At 38.0% G+C, this 19635-nt stretch overlaps 1 protein-coding gene across 3 annotated transcripts in view; it reads left to right on the forward strand.

Annotated features, from left to right (window-relative positions):
- The window catches only part of PDE4D (phosphodiesterase 4D), a 355973-nt gene that overhangs the window by 326368 nt on the left and 9970 nt on the right, over positions 1-19635 (forward strand). For 2 of the 3 annotated variants that reach the window (XM_040579497.1, XM_040579498.1), the window contains exon 7: positions 16408-16501. In XM_040579497.1, coding sequence (XP_040435431.1) covers positions 16408-16501 — 94 coding nt within the window. Of the gene's footprint in view, positions 1-8446; positions 8829-16407; positions 16502-19635 lie in introns of those variants that run through there. The other variant, XM_040579499.1, reaches the window with a different exon arrangement.

Below are 19635 nucleotides of genomic sequence, written 5' to 3' on the forward strand. Positions count from 1 at the left end.
GATAGGGGCTTACTGCTGAGGAGCATAGGTGTAGCCCTGAGAGTCCACTTACAGCCAAACTTGCCAGTTTTGTGTATTTGTTGCCCTGACAAAACATCGCTGTCTGGGGCTGCACTTTGGGAAGCGGGGGTGGGTTCAATATGTTGTTTGGAAAATGTCCGGATTCAAAGTGTAACAAAGAAATGGCAGCTCAATGGAACAAAAGATCCAGTATAATCTAAATTCTCGACTGTATTTGAGACTGCATTTTTGTTGGCAGGTAAGGGGACAGAGTGAAGGTGATAGCAGTGTTTTGGCTGTTTTGTTGTCATTGTCCCCAAGACAGGAAGCGATGTGTGTAAGGGAAAGAGCTGAAGAGAAAGATCAGAACTGGCCAACAGCAGTCCCTAAGAAAAAATAGGCAAAAAGATGCGACTAAGAATTAATTGCTATGCCATCCGTGGATAAAGTTTTAAGGAGGAAGTCTTACCTTTTTCTTTTTGTCCCATATCTGATTTATTTTGGGTTTTTTTTCTTACTCTATTTTGTTACGGCTATCTCACTGTCCTGTGCACCGTATAGATACAGTTTACATAATACATAATACAAGCATTAAGGGAAGAGGAATAAATGTGTTTTCCCTTCCACATACAACAGGTCTTGGTTCTGCTCTTCCCAGAGAGGACTCTTCCTAAAAGGAGGCTGGAAGGCCAGAGAATGGGTCTTCTAAGGGAGCGCTGGAACTGTTTAGTTTTTAGATTTGGTCAGAGTAAAGCCTCAGCAGCTTGTGTAAGAGGTGTGTTGGGATAAGTCCTGAAAGTAAAGTGATAATTAAATAATTTCTATTTTATTTTCCACTTTTCCATCCAAATTGTCGTTTCTATAAAATATGGTAATTATTGTAAAGCAAAAAGTTGGTGCCAGGGTATTGTAAGGCAATGAATAATTATAAAAATTCCAGGTTAGGGCTCTCTTGTGGTTATTTGTTGCTCCTTCCAGAGCTGTTTTGAAGGTTTCATTTTGGATTGTTCCCTGCAGAGTTGGTTGGAGGATTAAGAGCAAGAGAATCATGTCATTAAAATCGCTTGCATAAATACAATGGATTTTTGCATATCAAGTAGATACAAAAAGTACAAAATATAAAATCTCACAGGTTCCTCCAGGTTCCCTGAGCTCAAGTCCAGTGCAAGCTGAGCACACATTTGATTTATGTGCCAGCATCTTTTATATTTACAGAGGAAAAACTTGGAGCAAAACATTTTAGTGTCTGTTGACAAATATGCTGATATGATGGATTAACTGAGTGAACTAAGTATTTCCACTAACGTTGCAATGATTTTAAGCAAGATTTTAAAAAATACTGCCTTAACTCAGGGTATCATTGGAGGCATTTCTAGGCCAGAGGTGTAAATAACTGGTCCCATTGTGATACAAATATGCAATATTTCTGCATCAGTGTGCTGTGGGTATGTATGGACACATATATTGTGGGCTTATGATATCTGATACATATCTATATATATCCAACTAAAGGTAAAGTGCTTTTTTAAACAAAGTTTTTAGGGCAGAACTTGAAATGCCTTCTGCTCACATCAGGTGCTGTTCACAATAGTAATTTAATGGACAAAATCATGGGATTGTGGTTATGCATTTGATTCTTTGGGTTGCCACGCTGGATACAGAGAGAACCACCTCAGCTATTTGTCATTGCTTTCTGCTAGGGCAACTGCCTCCTCAAATCTGCTGTCTACACACCCTGATCTACTTTTCTGTCATCTAAAATTAGCTTTTAACAGTAGCTTTTGAAGTTTTATTTTCATCGTTTTGACAGCATTGAATTGAGGGAAATAAATATATAGCAGAATATTGCAAACAAGCAAAATATTTGAAATTAAACTCTATTTACTGCAGGGTTGTGTTCTTTTAGAAACCATTATGTACACACTGTGCTCATTGTTATGTAGAATTCCTGCAAGAAAACTGTAAGTGAATATTGTGTCTTAAAATATTGCCAGTGGTCCCCAGAAAACGGGTTGAAATACAGTGTAATTTTTGTTGCTTGTGCAGTTGCTCAGGAGTATCTATTGAAAATACTGCAGTTGTAGAGAAAACCTGTAAAGACCTCTGCTGTGGTATGATTGAAAATTGGTGGACCACGCTGAAATTTCTGGTCTGAAAAAAGTTAAATGTGTTCCTATATATAAGCTAATGCTTATATTACCACTAGAGGGCACTAAATACAAACACTGAATTATGTATTTTGCCAGAAAATATATTTTTTTTTTTATTAATAAAGGGGCCTAACTTTATTAAACACCCCAGTTTCTGGGTTTTACTATGTTTTTTCCCAAAATAATTCAGAAGAACGTTGTCATCTCAGTCTGTTCAGCAACATAAAATTATCATATTTGATGCATGAGAAGTATGTATTCCCAAATAAAAAGTTCTGTAAAATTATATAGCTTAGGCTTCCATTGTGTTTAATGAATGTAATTCTGACAAGCAGGAAGCTGCCAAGAAAGCCTTTTTAAAGCAGAAGTTATGCTATAGTTAGGGTCCTTAAAGCTGAGACTCCTTCAGAAGAGTTAGGAATTCATTCCAACTACAGCCATCGGTTCTCAGCCACCAGCGGAGTTCATCTCTTTTTGATACCAGCGTTATGACCCAGCTTTGTCTCCAACCCTGCTGCTCACTTGGTGTGTGGCAGCTGATAGCTGTGCAGCTGGAACAACTTGTATTTGTAAAATTCCTGATTTTTTTCTTTTTTAAATGAAGTTCTACATTTTCTTTCCTTCTAGTCAGGGAGGCTTAGGTGTAACCCAGAGAAGTTTGGTGAGGCTGGTTGATTCAGCATAGTTTCGTTGTCCCTAGCTGTCCTGCTGCTTCCTCCAGACCAGTTCTCGGTTTTAGCTCTGTTGAGTTCAGCCACATGCCCTTGCTTGCTGGATGAAACAACCATTCTTTTCTGCTATGGTCTTCCAGCACTGAGTAGACCTTCTATTTTGTTGGGAGGCTTTCTGCTAGGGTGCATGTCAGTGCAAATGCCAGATGGGGTTGGCCAATGATGTAAAAACAGTCCTGTGTTTGTGACCAGTAGGAGCTGGATTTGACGTGAGTGATTATTGCTCTTCTCTGTTCAGACTAAAAATGTTTTCTGATATTTTCAAACAGGCTTCTCATTTGGCTCATGAGATATCTTCAGGCTGTCGGTTCCTGTTTGTAATGCATACAACCTTGAAAACTGAAGTCAGTGATGCATTTAGCTGTCATCCTCTTTGTTTTACTCTTTGCCATTTTCTAGACATACTCACTACATCCAATACACTTGTATTCAGGGTAGATGTTCAGACGTCTCTTTGAAGGTTCCTAGTCAGCAGCTTCATAGTCAATCCAGCGGTTGCAGTTGAAAGCCAGGAAGTACTGTTCTGCCCTGTAAGCTAAGCATGTTTCAGCTGGAGCTCCCGTGTTACCCGTCACTGACCTGTGGAAGGAAAGACCAAGACTGTAGGTCTGTGGGACAGTTCAGAAGTACTGCAACTGAATCAATAAAGTGGCCCTTCAGGCATCTTCCTATCCTTTCCTCAGGTTTGAAATGTTGCCATCTTATTTTCCTGCTGACTGAACCTTCAGGAATCTTTGCTTACTAACAAAAGCCAGAAAGGAACACAGATACTTTTATTTTAGAGGATCAAGGTTTCTGCCAGGCTTCTGAGGGTATAATTCTTGCCCTTGCAAGTAACGTGTTTCTGTATCAGAAGCCCTATTCTAGATCTCGGGGGCGTGAGCTGGAAATGAGCTATCCTTGAATGTCTTGTATTCCGTACATAGTCTGGTATATATGCTTTACAGTGGTTTCCAGGCTATAGGTCCTTCTAGCAAATTGTGATGATCAGTATGACAGATAAATAAAAGGATTAAAACCTTCACTAATGTTGGTGAAACTGCATGCTTTTGCACTTGCTTGGAATGATTAAAAAAAAAAAAAAAAAGCAACCTAGTAATGAAAATCCTCACATTTTTCTTGAAGGACAGTAAAATTTAGGTTAATTGTAACTTTTTACTGACTGTGGCAATGGTACAGACCTTTATTAAATAATCAAGAAATAGTTTAAAAAGTATGAGTACTGACAGCTCCAGAAGCTTGCACAGAGCTCAAGATTACTGCTTCAGTTATAAGAATGTTTGAGGTAACTCACTGCAATCCTGTTTTCATCACAGATGCACAGCTTCTAATTTCTTAACAGTTGGTTTCAAGCAGAGCATGTTTGTAGAAGACATGTCACGAAGGCTCTTTATGCAAGTTATTTAGAAGGTAGAATTTCTAGAATGAGCATCTGAAATAGGTAGATTGAGCTGACATAGACTCATGGGGCCAAGTGGATTACTGGATCTCCTGACTCTCGGATGGCTAATTTGCACATAGCTGTGCAAATATTGAACTCACTGACTTGTGTTTGACTAATATGACTTGCATTTGTCTAAAATGTGTCTTTCAAAAGGACTGTTTTTCTTGATTTGAAGATACCAAAGAACAGAAGATCTACCACTTCACTGCTGGTGTATGCTAATTTAATAATTCTTGTAGTTACTCCACATGTCTTCTTCGTAGTTTGAGTTGGTTTCAGCTCTGTTGGTTTGAGGCAGATTCAGCTGCCTTCCATTGCTTCTTGCTGCTTCCTTGGTGCTAGTGAACCAGGTCCCCTACACTTTATTTCCTTTTTGTCAGGTTTTACACAGTAGCCTTATTCTGAATCTACACAGCCTGAGTTTTTTATCTTACAATAAAACATTTTCTCTATCCTCTGAATAACACTTGTAATTTTTTTCCAACGTGTTGTACGTGACAGCATTTAGGAAAACAGACAGTAGAGCTGTATGCACTATTCCATCACTGGTCTCACCAGAATGGTGTGTTTATAGTATCTCTCTGTTTATTTAGCATCACAGGAGATGCAGATTTTTGAGGCTCACAGTATTGCTATGAGGTGTTCTGCTGTGACTCTTTAAACTCTTCAGGGTTTCAGCTTTCTTCAGTGTACTCCACCATTTTGTACTCACGGACTGTGTTGCTTATTGCTGGCTATCTTTTGCCATTAAATTCTTTGAACTGTATTTTACATGAATGGTGTCATCATACTAAACAAGTGAGGCTGCTGCTGGTGACTTCCACATCCTCACAGTTTACCTTTCTCCTTTGCCCCTGGATTTTCTGTTCTGTGGAAGTTTTCACATGAATACCGTAAAATAGTCTCACATCTTGCAAAGCCTGACTTGAAACAGTCCCATTAGATGAAGATGACCTGTTGATGGCTGTTAGAAATTGGGTCAGTGATCAGGTTCTTAATCCATTTAATGTATCCTCTCTCAACGTTAGGAGTGCTGTTACAGAATATTGTACAGTTCTAAATAAAATGCCCTACAAAAATCAAAGAATATTACGTGTTCAGAGACATGAAACAATACTGCCTGGCATTAATTACGCTCCAAGGCCCTAGTTCTTTCTCAAGCAAATGCCTAGAATATGTGTATTTCAGCTTTTCCATTATTTTACCCAGGGCTGATGTTTTGTGAAGTGGCCTGAAGTTACCCAGGCATCCTGCTTGCAAATTTTAATTGGCAGAAAATTAACATTTTTGCAGTCTTTCAAAATTTGCTAAAGCTGAATATCACAGCTCCTGGGATCTCTGCCAGCTCTTTTTATGACTCCTGCAAAGAAAGTTGTCCAGGCTTGTTGATTAAATAACAGCTAACGTTTCCTGTGGGTATTAAGGGACTTCATCGTCTTTCTGCCTTTCAAGGTCATTGTCTTGATGCTTTCAAAACACACAACAGTGTTCTTAAAAACTTCCTTTTTTCTCAGTTACTATCAGTTCAAATTATCACTTTCTCATTTGCATATTCTTTGCTTTGTTGGAACCATTGTAGAAAATGTCATTATTCCCTTCCCACCCAGCCCCACCCCCCCACCCCATGTTTTATCTTCATGGATGTATCTGTGTATGAAAACAAGAATTTCCCTTTCACAGTGCTGGATTACAGCTTATATCTAAATTCTCTTTTTCTTACCTTGAATTGCTCTAGGTATTTAGTTGTGTGTGGCAGCTATTTGCTGTGCACTCATCTATCCAGCATAACCTCCTCTAAAGCTAATTATTTACTCATTCCCATCTGGAAATTGAGGATGAAAATCAGCCAAAATGATTACTGCAAATCAGTGCTGCTACAAATCTCCCAACTTTTACATGTTGCTAAAGTCATAGGGCATGCCTTCTGAGCCAGTGAAGTTGTGCTAGTAAATTGTATCACAGCATTTGATAGTTTTATGAGGTTGAGGCTGCGGATCTTGGAAGAATCATACAAATTAGTAATAAGCTGTCAGTATGAGCTGTTATTTTCCTATTATCGATATAGTTAATATGCAGCTAAAATAAATTGTTATGACATATGTACATTGGAAGAATATTTTTTTCATGGTTTTACATCAGAGTTATCTATCTAATAGCTCTATAAATACCGTCCTTTAATAAATTCAGTAATTAGGGCTGTATCTTTGTCACATACATTGGTGGGGATCAAAAAAACTTCAAGGAAGATTTTTTTTTTATACATGCTAAACAATTTGTGTAATTCACATAGCAGCCATTTAAAATATTCCTTGTCTGAAACAAGTTCTGTGCTTTTGGGAGCAGTTGTTAATAAGATGTAACGAAGAACCAGTCTTCAAAGTAACAAAGTAAGAGAAGTAACTTAAAAACTTGGCTTTCCACTGTCTGTTCATACTACCTATTGCAACCAAACGTTCATACCCACATGCTTCACTTAAGTACCCACAATTATAATGGCTGTTACTTTACTGTTTTCTACATCATGATTGAAATTGCCTTCTGAAGGGAGGCAGCATTTTTGCAATTATCAGCATTGATGCTGGGTAGGTGGCAGCAGTGCTCTCTTGTGGATTATCAGAAAATGATGCAACAAAGATGCAGACAAGCCTGATGTTCAGTGTTATGAAGCTGAGCTGGAAAAATGAGAATTATTTTCCAGAAGCACTTTTTTTGGGTGCTTTGTCTTGCTGACTCTCTAATAACCCAGGTCTGTTTTTAGAACTTAATTGTTTCATATTTATCTACCTGTGTACATCTAGGACAGGTATAATTGTGTGTATTATAAGGAAAACACATCAGTAATGTGTTCATTCATGTTTGTTTTTTTTTTTTAATACATTAACTATATTCAATTGTCACATTGCTATATATTTCTGTAAGGAAGAAATCTGTTAATATCATGTATTGCCCTATTGAGTTTTGCAGGTTCAACTCTTTTTCATGCACTTGGCGTTGCTGACATTGCTGTGTAGCATCACCCAGAGAAGCAGAATCTACTTCAGCCAAACCCTCCCTTATGACCCTTGTCGGTCAGCATCTTCAGTGAATCAGCAGTGTGGGCTTAGGCTGAACGCTGCATCTCATTCGGCTTGTCCTTAGACATTTCCTCACTGCCATATTGGGAAACACTCCCTTCTTTTGATGGAATCAGACTTGGAAATTTGCTGCAGTAGTGCATATGCCTTGCACAGAGTAGTGCAAGATAATGCATTCTTCCTTTCAAATTTTGGTCTCTGAATGGCAGATGGTGGGATATTTTGTATAATTCTCTGAGTCAGCTCACTGGCACACTCCATGCTCAATTAATCCCCTTTTTTATATGATGTATAGCTGTAATTGATTATATTAATCTGCCAAGGCAGAATGAGTTGAAGTTAAATAAATACAGTGAGAATTTGAGAACCCTTACTATCTCACTTCTGACTTCTCCATGGAAACTTAACATTTACTGGAAATTGTAGGACACATGACTTGCTTTATTTTAATAATAACTGCTTTTATCTCTTAAAATAAAAAAGCAGTAGAAACTGACAGACTACCCAGTGGTTTAAGTAGATCAGTTTTTAATCTAGATGGCATAAAAGCCAAAAACATTTTTATTGTGATGCTACATCACAGATTGATCAGGAAACTTAGTAGCTCTATTTCTGTTTTTATCTTCACAAAAAACTCTAAATATACTTCCATATGAAAAATTATCCATATGAATATGCACAATACTGATTTTAGCTGCTTGGGTGGTGCATCCTTTGAAGAGAGCTGGCAAATGCTGCTGAAAGAGGGAGACCTTAACCCAGTTATTTTTGAATGGTATGTGAATGCTGCAGGCAGGGATGCCGTTATTAAATGGCATTTGCTGTAAAAAACCAAAAAGATATACCCCGTGCTCAGGAGAGTCCCCTGTGCTGGCCAATGGGAAATTACTGTACATCATGTCACCAGCCCCTCAGATTTATATCGTTAAGATGACATACTATTGGCTGCTAGTTAGGCTCTATGGGAGGGATTACTGGCATCGTTTGTAGCTTCCCCTTCAGGTCCTTATTTGGTAGCTGTTGATAAAGCAAGTCTTTCCAGCATCTGAGCATCTTGACGTACATTATTCATTAAGTCCTGGTGTTCAGGAAATATGCATATCCCTAGCTCTTCAGATACTTCTTCAGCTTGTACAATATGTCTCTTCAATGTTGCCTCTGAATGCCTGGAGTTTTACAAATGGCATTTATACAATCAGAAGACCATGCGTTTGGATTTCATTTCAGTATGCCTCCTGTGCACACAGTTGCTGAGAACCTGAAAATCAGCAAAAATAATTGGGAGATAGAAGAAAGAATCTTTCTTCTTGGAAGTCTTTTGCGTTATCAGATAGTAAAGAACTGATTAGCAGACTGGTAGTACAGAAAAAAAAAATCAAAAATGCCTGAGGCAAACTATTTACTCTCAGTTTCTTGGGGCTACATAAAGGTAGGATTTTGTTTTACCTTTTAAGAACCTTGATTTGCAGTGCATGATTGCATGATCACTGGGTAGCATGAGTATTTGTGGGTGATATTCATATTATTCATAGTCACAGAAAGTAAAAAAAAAAATCAGAAAAGCAAGCCTTTGTTCAGCAATGAGAATGAACTGCACAGTATACAGTCTTTCTTAGAAACTGTGCTGGGACTTACAAAATAATGTTGCTTCAGTGAATAATCAGACCAAGTCTAAAGCCAAAGAAATCTGGAAGACTTTTGTTTTCTTTTAGGAAAAGATTACTACACAACTCAATTTCTAAACATTAAAAGATTACAAAAAAACCCCCCCCAAAAATCCCAAACACCAAAACCCAACAAACTCAGAACTGAGATAGCACACAATAGGAGAGGGCATAAGTAAAGACGCTGAGGATAACGGGTGAATGCATGACTCATACTGGTTTTAATAGCTGAAGAAATGTGAAATTATCAACAGTATGTTCCAGCAGCATTTTTTGGTAGCCTCTGTGTGTGTGTGACAACTTTATTGATGAAAACACTAGAAATTGTCATCTTGTAATATTGATCTACATTATTGTGTAGAGCAGCTTTGAACTAGCTTGAAGCTGCAATACTGCTAGAAAATGAAATTATATAAGCTTTTATCTCTATGGAAAAGTTTTGCACTAAGGAATTAAGTCATTATGCCTATCAATGTACAGAACTGAAATGCACTTAATACAAAACCATGTTTGGGCTTTGTTTTAGCCCTACTTGTGCATTTGTGCTTAAAAAAAATAAATGTTGCCTTTATAATTGTTATCAAGTGTGTAAAAAAGGAAAAAGAATCATCATCCTATGCTTGACATACAATAATTGTTCCTAATAATCCTGTTTTAAAGAAAATTCTGATTTCTCCTGAACCAAATATTGCAAGTATTAAATGACAAAAGTAATACAGGCATTATACTTACACATGACTGAATCTCTTATGTTTGCCTGTATTAATTAATACCTGTTTTTATAATGATTGTTTTTTTAAATAAAAATTTTAAACCCTCATTAGGTCATTATGTCCGATTAGGTCATTGTAACCATTCCCTGCTAATGCAGAATTGTTACAGTATATTCTCAAGGATTTTTATCAGCCATCTGTGAAGAAATTGGATCCCATTATGCTAGCTAGGTGGATTCCTTTCTCATTTACCAAAAAATAAGATGAAGTTACTTTCCATTCAGCTGAAACTGCAGTAATTATTGTAATTTACATGGAAGTGTTCCCTGTATTTCCAGGCAGCTGCTGTCACGTCTCTACTTGCTAAATAAGAAAAATCCAATTACCAATCTTCAAAAAATGTTCACTCTTACTGTTCTAGCCTTTAAAAATGGATAGATTTTTTTGCTAATTGAAGGTCAGCAGACAGCATGGTAGCTGTAATTGATTACAGATGAAAAAAAGCCCAAACCACAACAGTCCTCTGTATAGGCAGTGTCCTATGCTGTCTATAGCAAATGATTTTAGTTAAGCTAAACAGTACTTGAACACAAGTGTAGTACAGTGCTCTTTAAGTTCACAGTATGCACATTATAGGAAAGACGTGAAGAGAGGCAAAGATCTGCTTTTTATGATGTTCAAAACAGTATTTGTGAAATTCTAAGGAAGCATGAAGTCTCAGAGATTATTATATATGTTTGCGTCCCTTACTATACATATTTTTCTGTATGTGCCAGGCTGTGCTTTATTTTCTTCTGTTAATTACATTTCAGAAAATGATTGTCATGTAGAGTATTTAACCCTGGCTTTTACTGAGTATCTTTCCTTGAAACAATGAGCACCACTATCACAATGCCAGGCTTAGTTATGTTCCTCACTGAAGCTCATGTATAAAACCTAGTGCATGCCCTTGATATTAATTGAACAGACGGGCTTTCAACCCAAATGTTTAGTTAATAAGAATACAGTTTTTGTATTAAGAATGCTGCTACAATCAAAGATAGTTTTGCATTGATAAGCAATATAAACAAAAGCCTTACATTAATTTCTAAGGCTGGCCTGTTTTACGTTCCTTGTTGGGTTTTTGGTTTTTTCTTTTTTGTAAATACAAGACTTTTCAAATCAAGTAAAGTAATATCATTTATTCTTTTTTTTGTGTGTTACAGACATCTTTTTAAAATAGCACTGATAGATATTCAGAAACAAAGTACAGTCATGTAAGATGAGTGTTCCCTGTTTTGAATGAATGTTCTATGGATGTGTTGTGTTCACATAAGCTTTTAGAAATGTTACTTAGAAAGAGGCAGCCAGAAGGATTGAAACTGGGATCTGTGGCTGTGTGGGTGCGGGAGCTAGTGCAATGAAAGGTTCCAGGTGCTCTTGAGCATTTTGGTTCCAGCCTCCATTGGGCTTGGAGCTTGATTAACACTCAAACTGAAGGACAAGCAGGATAGGGCCTTTTGGTCAATGGACTGCTTCTAGCCCTCGCTTCACTTTCCATGCTGGTGCCAAAGTCTGTAGTGGAGGCAGCCTCTTTACAGTCCTTGAGGTGCAGCAGATCTCCTGTTGAGGGACAGAAGGCCTGGGTGGAAGAGGCCCTACCAGGACAAGGCATCTACACCATGAGTGGTTATGCATGCTGCCTCTCTCAATGCAATTAACTGCAGGCTCGTATTTACTTAACCTCTGGGTCACTGAGTGTGTCACTGAGTCAAGAACTTTATGCAAAAAATGTGAAGTGTTCTAAAATCTTATCAATAAACCCCATATCTCTTTTAAGCATGCAGCCCAGACTTTTTCATGGCCATGCATTGACTCTAGTTGGATCTTCACTACGTCTTTGGAGTTGGAAGTTTCTTTCTCTTATACATGCAAAGTCTTCAGAAAATTGCATCAGTGCTCTGGCTGCCGTCTAGGAACATGGTTACTGCAGAAGTTTAAATTCTTTATGTACCTTTGCTGACATCAGAAAAGTATCCTATTTTTTCTCCACCCCCCCATGTATATTTATCGTAGGCTGACAGCAGTATTATATGTGCAAAGTGATGCCCACAGTGTGCTTCAGCCCAGAAGGACCTGAACTACCAGGCTCAGTCCCTCACTTGTAACATGTCCTTTGGAGGTGATCACTATGAGGAAACTGTTCCTGTCTCAAAGTATGCATTTTTATTCTCATGGATTACAGTTCTTACCAGACTTTCTGGGTTTCTAAAGGGAGGTAAAAGTGTACATGTAGTTTTATCACTCTGAGAGATTTTTAATGTTACTTTGAATATTGTGCCTGTGTTCGTGGTGTGGGTTCCCCCTCTGCTCCCCCACCCCCCATGCTGAGAGTAAAACCATTAAAATCAATAGAAACAAATGAAATTAAAAAATCTGTTTAAGGAAATATTTTTAGTATTTTTTTCAGACAATACTGCTATGTTGCTATGACATACATATTCAGCAGTGAAGAACTGTGTAATTGGCTTAATGGATACTTTATAGCCTGTCCATTTCCAGGAGGAATTTCCTAGACTATAATCAAGGGCTGTGTTATTCCAAAGGGGTATATGTGTCATTTTTCCAATCTAACAATGCCTAGTCTTAACATGGGGATATCTTCCTTTCTGAGGGAGAACACAATATATGCATAGATCATCCAAAAACCTCTGCTTCCTCCCCATGCTGAGCTGACAGTATCACAACTAGTGTATGGTATAAATGTTTATTAGTAACCACAGTTTTGATGTTAAGACTGATTTTCTTCAACTGTCAGGTATATGGCATTCAGATATTTTTTTATTATTATTTTTATTTTACTTAAAATACTATCTTTAGCATTTATTATTAGTGACAGGGTAGTTTCACATCTTGTTTGGCTGAGGACAATAATGAGAGTATGGATAGTCCAGCCAATTTTCAGGCACTTAAGAGATGTCTGCTGGGTAACTGAAACAGTTAACTCACAGATAGAACAAACTCCTCTGATTTGCAGTAAGATCTTGTGGGAGCCACATGAGAGTTAGGCAGGCTTTCATTATAAAGTATTTGTGCAGAGATGTATAAATATGTGGAAAGATGACACTCTTTGAAGTAGCAACTGTTATGGGTGCACTTGGGACCCAAATGGAATCTTTGAGAAATTGGTAAAATCAGGAAGAAGCAGGGGCTTTAGGTTTGGTTTGGTTTTGTATTGTGGGGTTTTTTTTCCTTAGGAAAAAAGATTTTTTATTTTCCCCAAAGGACAAGTTATTAAACATCAGAGGATTAAGTAACATACAGATAAACCGAAAGAGGGTGTAATCAACAAAATATCTGAGCATCTTGACCACTGTTCATCTCTTGGGGTTTTTTTTATGTTCTCAAAGAACACTATTGTTCAGCTTCAGAAACTGCTGTCTGCATAAGATCTTCGACCTAATCTGCTTCAATGTGGATGGCAGTCATAAGGCTTTGTTATATAATTGGAAGAACAAACCAGTTCTTTAAACCCCTGCTTAGTCCAGATGTCTTAAAACTGAATATCAATTAAAGTTTTGTTGCTGTGATGTCAGCAACATGTGACAGAGTATGAGGACAGGGAAGACCTTCTCGCTCTCCCCAGCTACCTGAGCAGGACACTGTGTTGAGGTGGTTGTTGGTGTCTTTCCCAAGTAACAAGTGATAGGACAAGAGAAAATGGCCTCGTTGCACCAGGGGTATGGGGAAGAATTTCTTCCCTGGGCAGCCTGTTCCAATGCTTGAAAACCCTTTTGGTGAAGTGGTTGAGCCACTGTCCCTGAAAGGTACTTAAAAGATGTGTAGATGGGGCACATGGGGATGTGGTTTGGTGGTGGACTTGGCAGTCCTGGCTCAACAGGTGGACTTGATGATCTTAAAGGTCTTTTCCAACCTGAGTGGTTCTATGATTCTGTAAAATCATGCTGCTACGGTTCTGAGAGCGAAAGGCTTCTCCCATTGAATTTGCTGTTAGCAGGAGGGCCTTGCCCAAGCTGTGGGACTTTTTTTACTGTACACCCATGTTCAGCAGCAACACAGACTGTTCTGCACGTTTCATGCTGATGGCTGAGCTTTTGTGTTCTGGTGACTTACGAGGTGATGAGAGGTGGGAAGACAAGGCTTAACATCAGACTAGTGGGAACACGGCATTAGAAAGGACTGCTATGCACCTTCCATTTGTTGTGGACATCCATACAATAAATATTTAGTAAGAAATTATTAAACAGATCCTTTAAGTTCCACAAGGTGATTCTCAATGTGCAGTAACAAACCTTCTCCCTACCTACTCCCTGCAATTAAATTTATGATTTGGAGGGGGAAAAAAAGAGAAAGTCCTTCCTATTTGTTGTGTTAGGTGGCTGCAGAAAAAGCATAGTGCAAACAAACACCAATTAGTTCTCCTTTCAAAGCTGGGAAACTCTTCAGCAGATTTCCTGAAGAGTATGTACCAGTGGTGGCTAGGTGGCCTTTTTCCAAAGTGTGAAGCATGACCCAGTAGTGTTGCTCCACACCAAAAGCAGCATCGCAAAGCTGGGCATCATCTGAAAGGGTTTGCTAGGAGAAAAACAGACAGATAAGAACCTATTTAGTTGAGAGCCGGTGAACTAGCTGATTTAAATTAAGGAGAGAGTATATTTGAGCGCTAGTGGATATACCAATTACATGCCTGGAAATTAATGCGATATTTGTCAACTTCTGACATTTTATTAAGATTCCCATACACAATCTTTTATTTAAAGCTGCAGTTTCTGGATACCATCTGGAGACAAGCCATTCCATGACAGCTTCAATTTTTGGCTTAAATATTTCAGTTTCTTACCTTCATGTGTGCAGAAGAAAAAGCATGCAAGATTGACTTCAGTGTGTGTTGAAAGTTTAAAGATAGGCTTTTAAAAATACTCTTAGGATTTTTGGACCAGTCACTTTACTGCTTGGCAAGCTTGACTTGCTTTTGCAACATTTGACATTGGTGGCAAACATCAGACCTCACTATAGATATTGATACTGGTTTCAGGCAGAATATATAGCCCTGTAGTTCATAGCATGCGTAGCTGTATTTGCAGTATGGTTCCAACTTTCAGAAATGTGTCGAGCACTTACTAGCGAACAGCTTATCTGAGATCAAAGCTAAGCCTTTGCTTGTGACTAAAGTAGGATTCAGTCTTCGTAGCTCAGGAACTTTGTGAGCTCATAGCACATCAAGATGGCAGGGAAATGCTGTAGCTAATGGTAATTTTTATTTGATACGCTGTGAGCAATACGATAATTGGTGACATACAGAGACATTGTGAAGAAAATAACACCTTTCACTGTGCAAGGCGTCTTTGAAGAAAGGGCTTTGATTCCAGTGAGATGGAAAGGAGGTGGTTAACGTTCAGTGTAGTGCTGTATCTTGTACAGAAGAATAAATGACCGATTTTCAACACAGAGGAATGTTTACAGGGGTATATACTAAAGATAGCCATTGCTTGATGTAATAAATAGTCGTAACTGGATGAACAGTGTGAAAGATGATTCTGAAAATGGCACAAATCACTTGGCTTTGTTAAAAGATGACTGAGAAATCTAACAAGAAAGTGAAAGGATAGCACAGTGGGAGGCAAAATTTAGTAGTGACAGATGCTAATTTACATTGGCAAGAGTTATTTGAATTGTTAATAAATCTTACTGTTTTCTATTTGCTGATAATACCAAGGCAGAGCTATAGTCAATGAAAATGCAGGTAAGATTGCTAGAGCTGTATTATGTAATTAACCCATCAAACACAATGCCCCAAGATACCATTTAACCTTGGAGTCTGGAAGGAATCAAGAAAGGCTCTATGTTGAGTACCTAATTAATTACACATTCTGCAAAATGTGAATATCTGCTTCTATCCTATAGAGTGCCTAGAGTGAAATGCCAACTTAGAGGGAAAAGGAAGGTGTTACCAGAGATAGGTATTTTCTACTCTGACATTTCATACATATACTGGCAGTTGCTGACTGTTGTGGAATGGTCAAGTCGTTGGGCTCATCCAGTATAATAATTTTAAGACAGAGAAGACAAAACCTACCTCTCTTCATATTGGTGTGTAGGGAATCAGTAGGACATTTTGATTGTTTTGAGCAGTACTGTCAAATATCTTTGAGCAGATCAATGATGAGAGATAAGATAAACTTGAAATATTACAAAATTAATTGCAAAAAATGAACAAATAGATTAACTTACAAATATACTGAAAAAATCCTAGTAGAGAAGGAGTCCTATGTAAATAATTTTTCTTTCCAAATTAAAATTAAAAACAATGAAAAGACAATAATGTTAGTTAATTCTGTGTATACATATGTCTTATAGTTTTCAGTTATTAATAGGACCCTGTGCCTTAGTAATTGAATCATTATGGAGTGTTTTAGGAGGTTAAGAATTACGTTGTCTAACACGTGAGTAAGTTAGTAGGGCAGAGCAATGTTAACTTGTGATTTTTGCTTTCATAGTTATCTTAGTTTATTACATATTCTTAATGTCGCGTCCTTTCCCCACTTATAAATTGTCTATGTTTTCTCATCCTAAGTAAAATACATCTTGATTGCTAACTTTACACTTGTTTGTTTGTTTGTTTGTTTTCCAGTTCAAAAGAATGCTCAACCGGGAGCTAACCCACCTATCTGAAATGAGCAGGTCGGGCAATCAGGTCTCGGAATACATATCGAACACATTCTTAGGTAAAACTGTGATAAGAGTTAATTTTTTTTTCTTTTGTTTTTTCTTAAAAACAAGTATCTTTCCATGTGAATTTCTGTTTTCAGAGACTATACATTTAATATCTCGTTTTTCAGTGTTTGAGCACAGAGATCATGTTAATTTCCTTACAGCTGTTATTTTGTGTGCGTGGTTTCCCTGTGTGTGTAATTACAGATAAATACTCAAATACATATTTTCATGTAAAGTTACAACTGCAATACTGCTACTGCATTAAGACATTAATATATAATGAATTAATTACTGTATATTAAAAAGAATTCTTCCACTCTGTTTCCCTTACAAAAGTTCACTAAGAGGTTTTGGTGTGCTGGACATACAAGTAACCTCATAAAATCCTGTGGCACACAGTTCTGATGCTTCGGTGTTCTGTGTGCACATAAGCAGGTGGATGAGTATGACTAAGTCAATATCTGAACAGGCTGCTGCCAGGAGAGTTTGTGCAGCTCAAGAGCTTGGCATGGGGGGATGTGAGCATTAAAAAAAGCCAAACACAATATTACAAAGAGTATGGTTCCTCCCCTATTGCTTTGTAGAAGAAAATATTATTAATTTATTTTTTTTTTTGCTAAAACTGGTTGAAATTAGTAAAACTTGGTTCCATACTGTTGATTTTGAACATGAAGATAAAGATAATATACCAATCTCAAGCATTTTTTGAGCAAAACACCATTGGTTCATAGAGATGTGTCTGTAAGCACAGGCACAGCTGGATACATCCAAACTAGGATAAGTATTTGAAAGAGTGCCCATCGTACATGCTAAGATACATCTTGTTTTATTTGTTTGAGGTACTATAGCTGGTGCTTAATAAACATTTTATCCTCCTTGTCACTGTATCCTGAACGGATCACTGAATGTGTCTGTCCAGTTTACCCCCAATGGCAGCTGTGTGCCTGAGCGCTGTGGCACAGTAGGGTTTCAGACAGTAAGGAAGGGATGAGCCTTTGTCATGGAGAAGCAATATTGCACAGCTTTAGGAGCCCTGAAAGTCACAGTGTGCAGTTGCCTGAGAAGGTGACCCACTTAGGCTGAAAAGAGTGAGATACCAGTTTCTGAATGCTCTTACTTGAAAACTTAAGGCTCATTTTGACAGGGTAAGGAAATGCATGTCAGCCTTTCACGTGAGACCTCAGCCTGAGCAGAAAGAGAGCTGGAAAGGCAGTCACTTCTAAGTTACTAAGCCGTGGGTAGTGGTTTGTGGCTGCGTGAAAGACTAGGATACTTAAAATTTTAAGTACAGGAAGAATAAATTGGGAATACAACTCATCTGCAGAATTATTGCTTAAACAGAGTATTTTCATCATACACAGTCTTAAGTATATGGGTTCTGAGCAACAAAGTGAATAGGGAAAACTTTCCATGTAAAACTTTAGTGAGTCTAGTTAGTTAATTTTTTTGATGCATAATCTATCTCCTGAACATCTACGGATTTTCTGACATTTGAAAATCAGGAACACGTCATGAGAAGACAGATTTTGCTGTTCTTATTTTTTTGGAAAAAATAAAATTGACTATTTTTCCAAGAAGAGGAAAGATTTTTCCCAAGAAGGAATATGACATGTATTGAAGTTAGCCATAATGACAACAGATTTGTGTAAGAATTAAGGCTCCTGCATTGAATATAATAATACTCAAGGTTTTTATTTTGCAGTGCCATTAATCTGTTTTCCTTTGAATGGAAAATGTAAGAGAATCTGCCAATGAGCACAGCACAACCAGGGTCAGAACGGCGAGCTGTTTGTTGTAGATGTTAGAGGGGTGCAGGATCCTTTGCCCTGTGTGCTCATAGTTGCCAAAGCAGAGGCAGTCCCATAGAATTCCTCTGGAGATCCGAAGTTGTTCAGACAAACACGTCCTTTCACTTGAGTTAGTCTGACAGCTTGGCTTATGAACCTCCCTTTGATGGGTCTAAACTTTGTGCATATGCCCAAAACTATAAACATCAAAGCACGGAACAAGAGTCGCTGCTCCTCATCTGTTGTTGGTTTGCAACAGACAAGAGCTGCAGCGCTTTGCCTCCCCCCTTTCTTGACAGAAAGTACAGGGAGAGTGGTGAAGTATGGTGGGGGCAATCGGGGAACTTGGTGCCGCAGGCTAAAGCTTGGTGAACACTTTGACACTTTCATGGTCTCTTCTTTGCTGTGATTTCTTTGGAATTTGAGGTGTCCAGTAAATGCAACTGCTTAAGGGTAATTAAAAAAAAAAAAAAGGATAGAGAAAGAAAATGTAGAAGCAAACGCAGTAAAAGTCTAGTAATTAGAAATGGACTTGCAACCCTTGCCTGGTTTTAGCGTCTATTGAAAATTACTACTGCAGGAAGGAAAAAATAGACATAGGTTTTGAAAGGGCCAAATTTTCTTTCCTTTATTTAAATTTCTTTTGTTCTAAGCTTTTTTTTAAATCATAGTTTTTGCTAGGCCTCTGTCTTAAAAATGCCTGTTCTGGGTTTTCCTGTTTTTTCTGGAATATTCCTGGAGGACTAGAAAAGGTGCAGGTATAGTTCAGCAAAGAGAAAATTTGGAGTGAGTCATTAAAACTCTGTTTTGAAATACAGTATGAATAAAAAGAACTAAAATTAAGGCAAATTCCTAGCAGTTTTGGCATCAGATCCTTTGTTGCAATAACCTGGTTTTCTTTGGGGACCACAGATGTCTGCAGTGCTCCACACCCCCATACTGTTTCTGCAGCACTCAGCTGGCCATTGCCTAAATAGACTATACTCGCCACTTAATCCTTGTCTAAAGTTTTGCTAGCATGTAATTGATGAGGTACGTGAAATGATGCCACTGACACTTCTATGGAGGCAAAAGCCCACAGCAAAATGTTGGATTAGCAAAACAGTCCTTTTGTTGGTATTTGGTTAGGAGGTGCAGACATGCTGGTATGAACTGCCTCTACATCCGAAGCAGTTGTAGACGTGGCTGGCAAAAGGCTTTCTGTGTTTTACAGCCTTAACACAAACAGAACCAGTCCATAAGTATTAGGTCCTTCAAGTCCTGAAAACCTTTTGTAAAGGTTTATGTAAGACACTGTTTTGATTGGGTTTGAAATACAATTTTGGAGAGTGTTTTTCCTAGAAAAGAAGAAATTTTAA

Source organism: Falco naumanni, chromosome Z (genome assembly GCF_017639655.2).
Source record: "Falco naumanni isolate bFalNau1 chromosome Z, bFalNau1.pat, whole genome shotgun sequence".
NCBI classification, from domain to species: Eukaryota; Metazoa; Chordata; class Aves; order Falconiformes; family Falconidae; genus Falco; species Falco naumanni.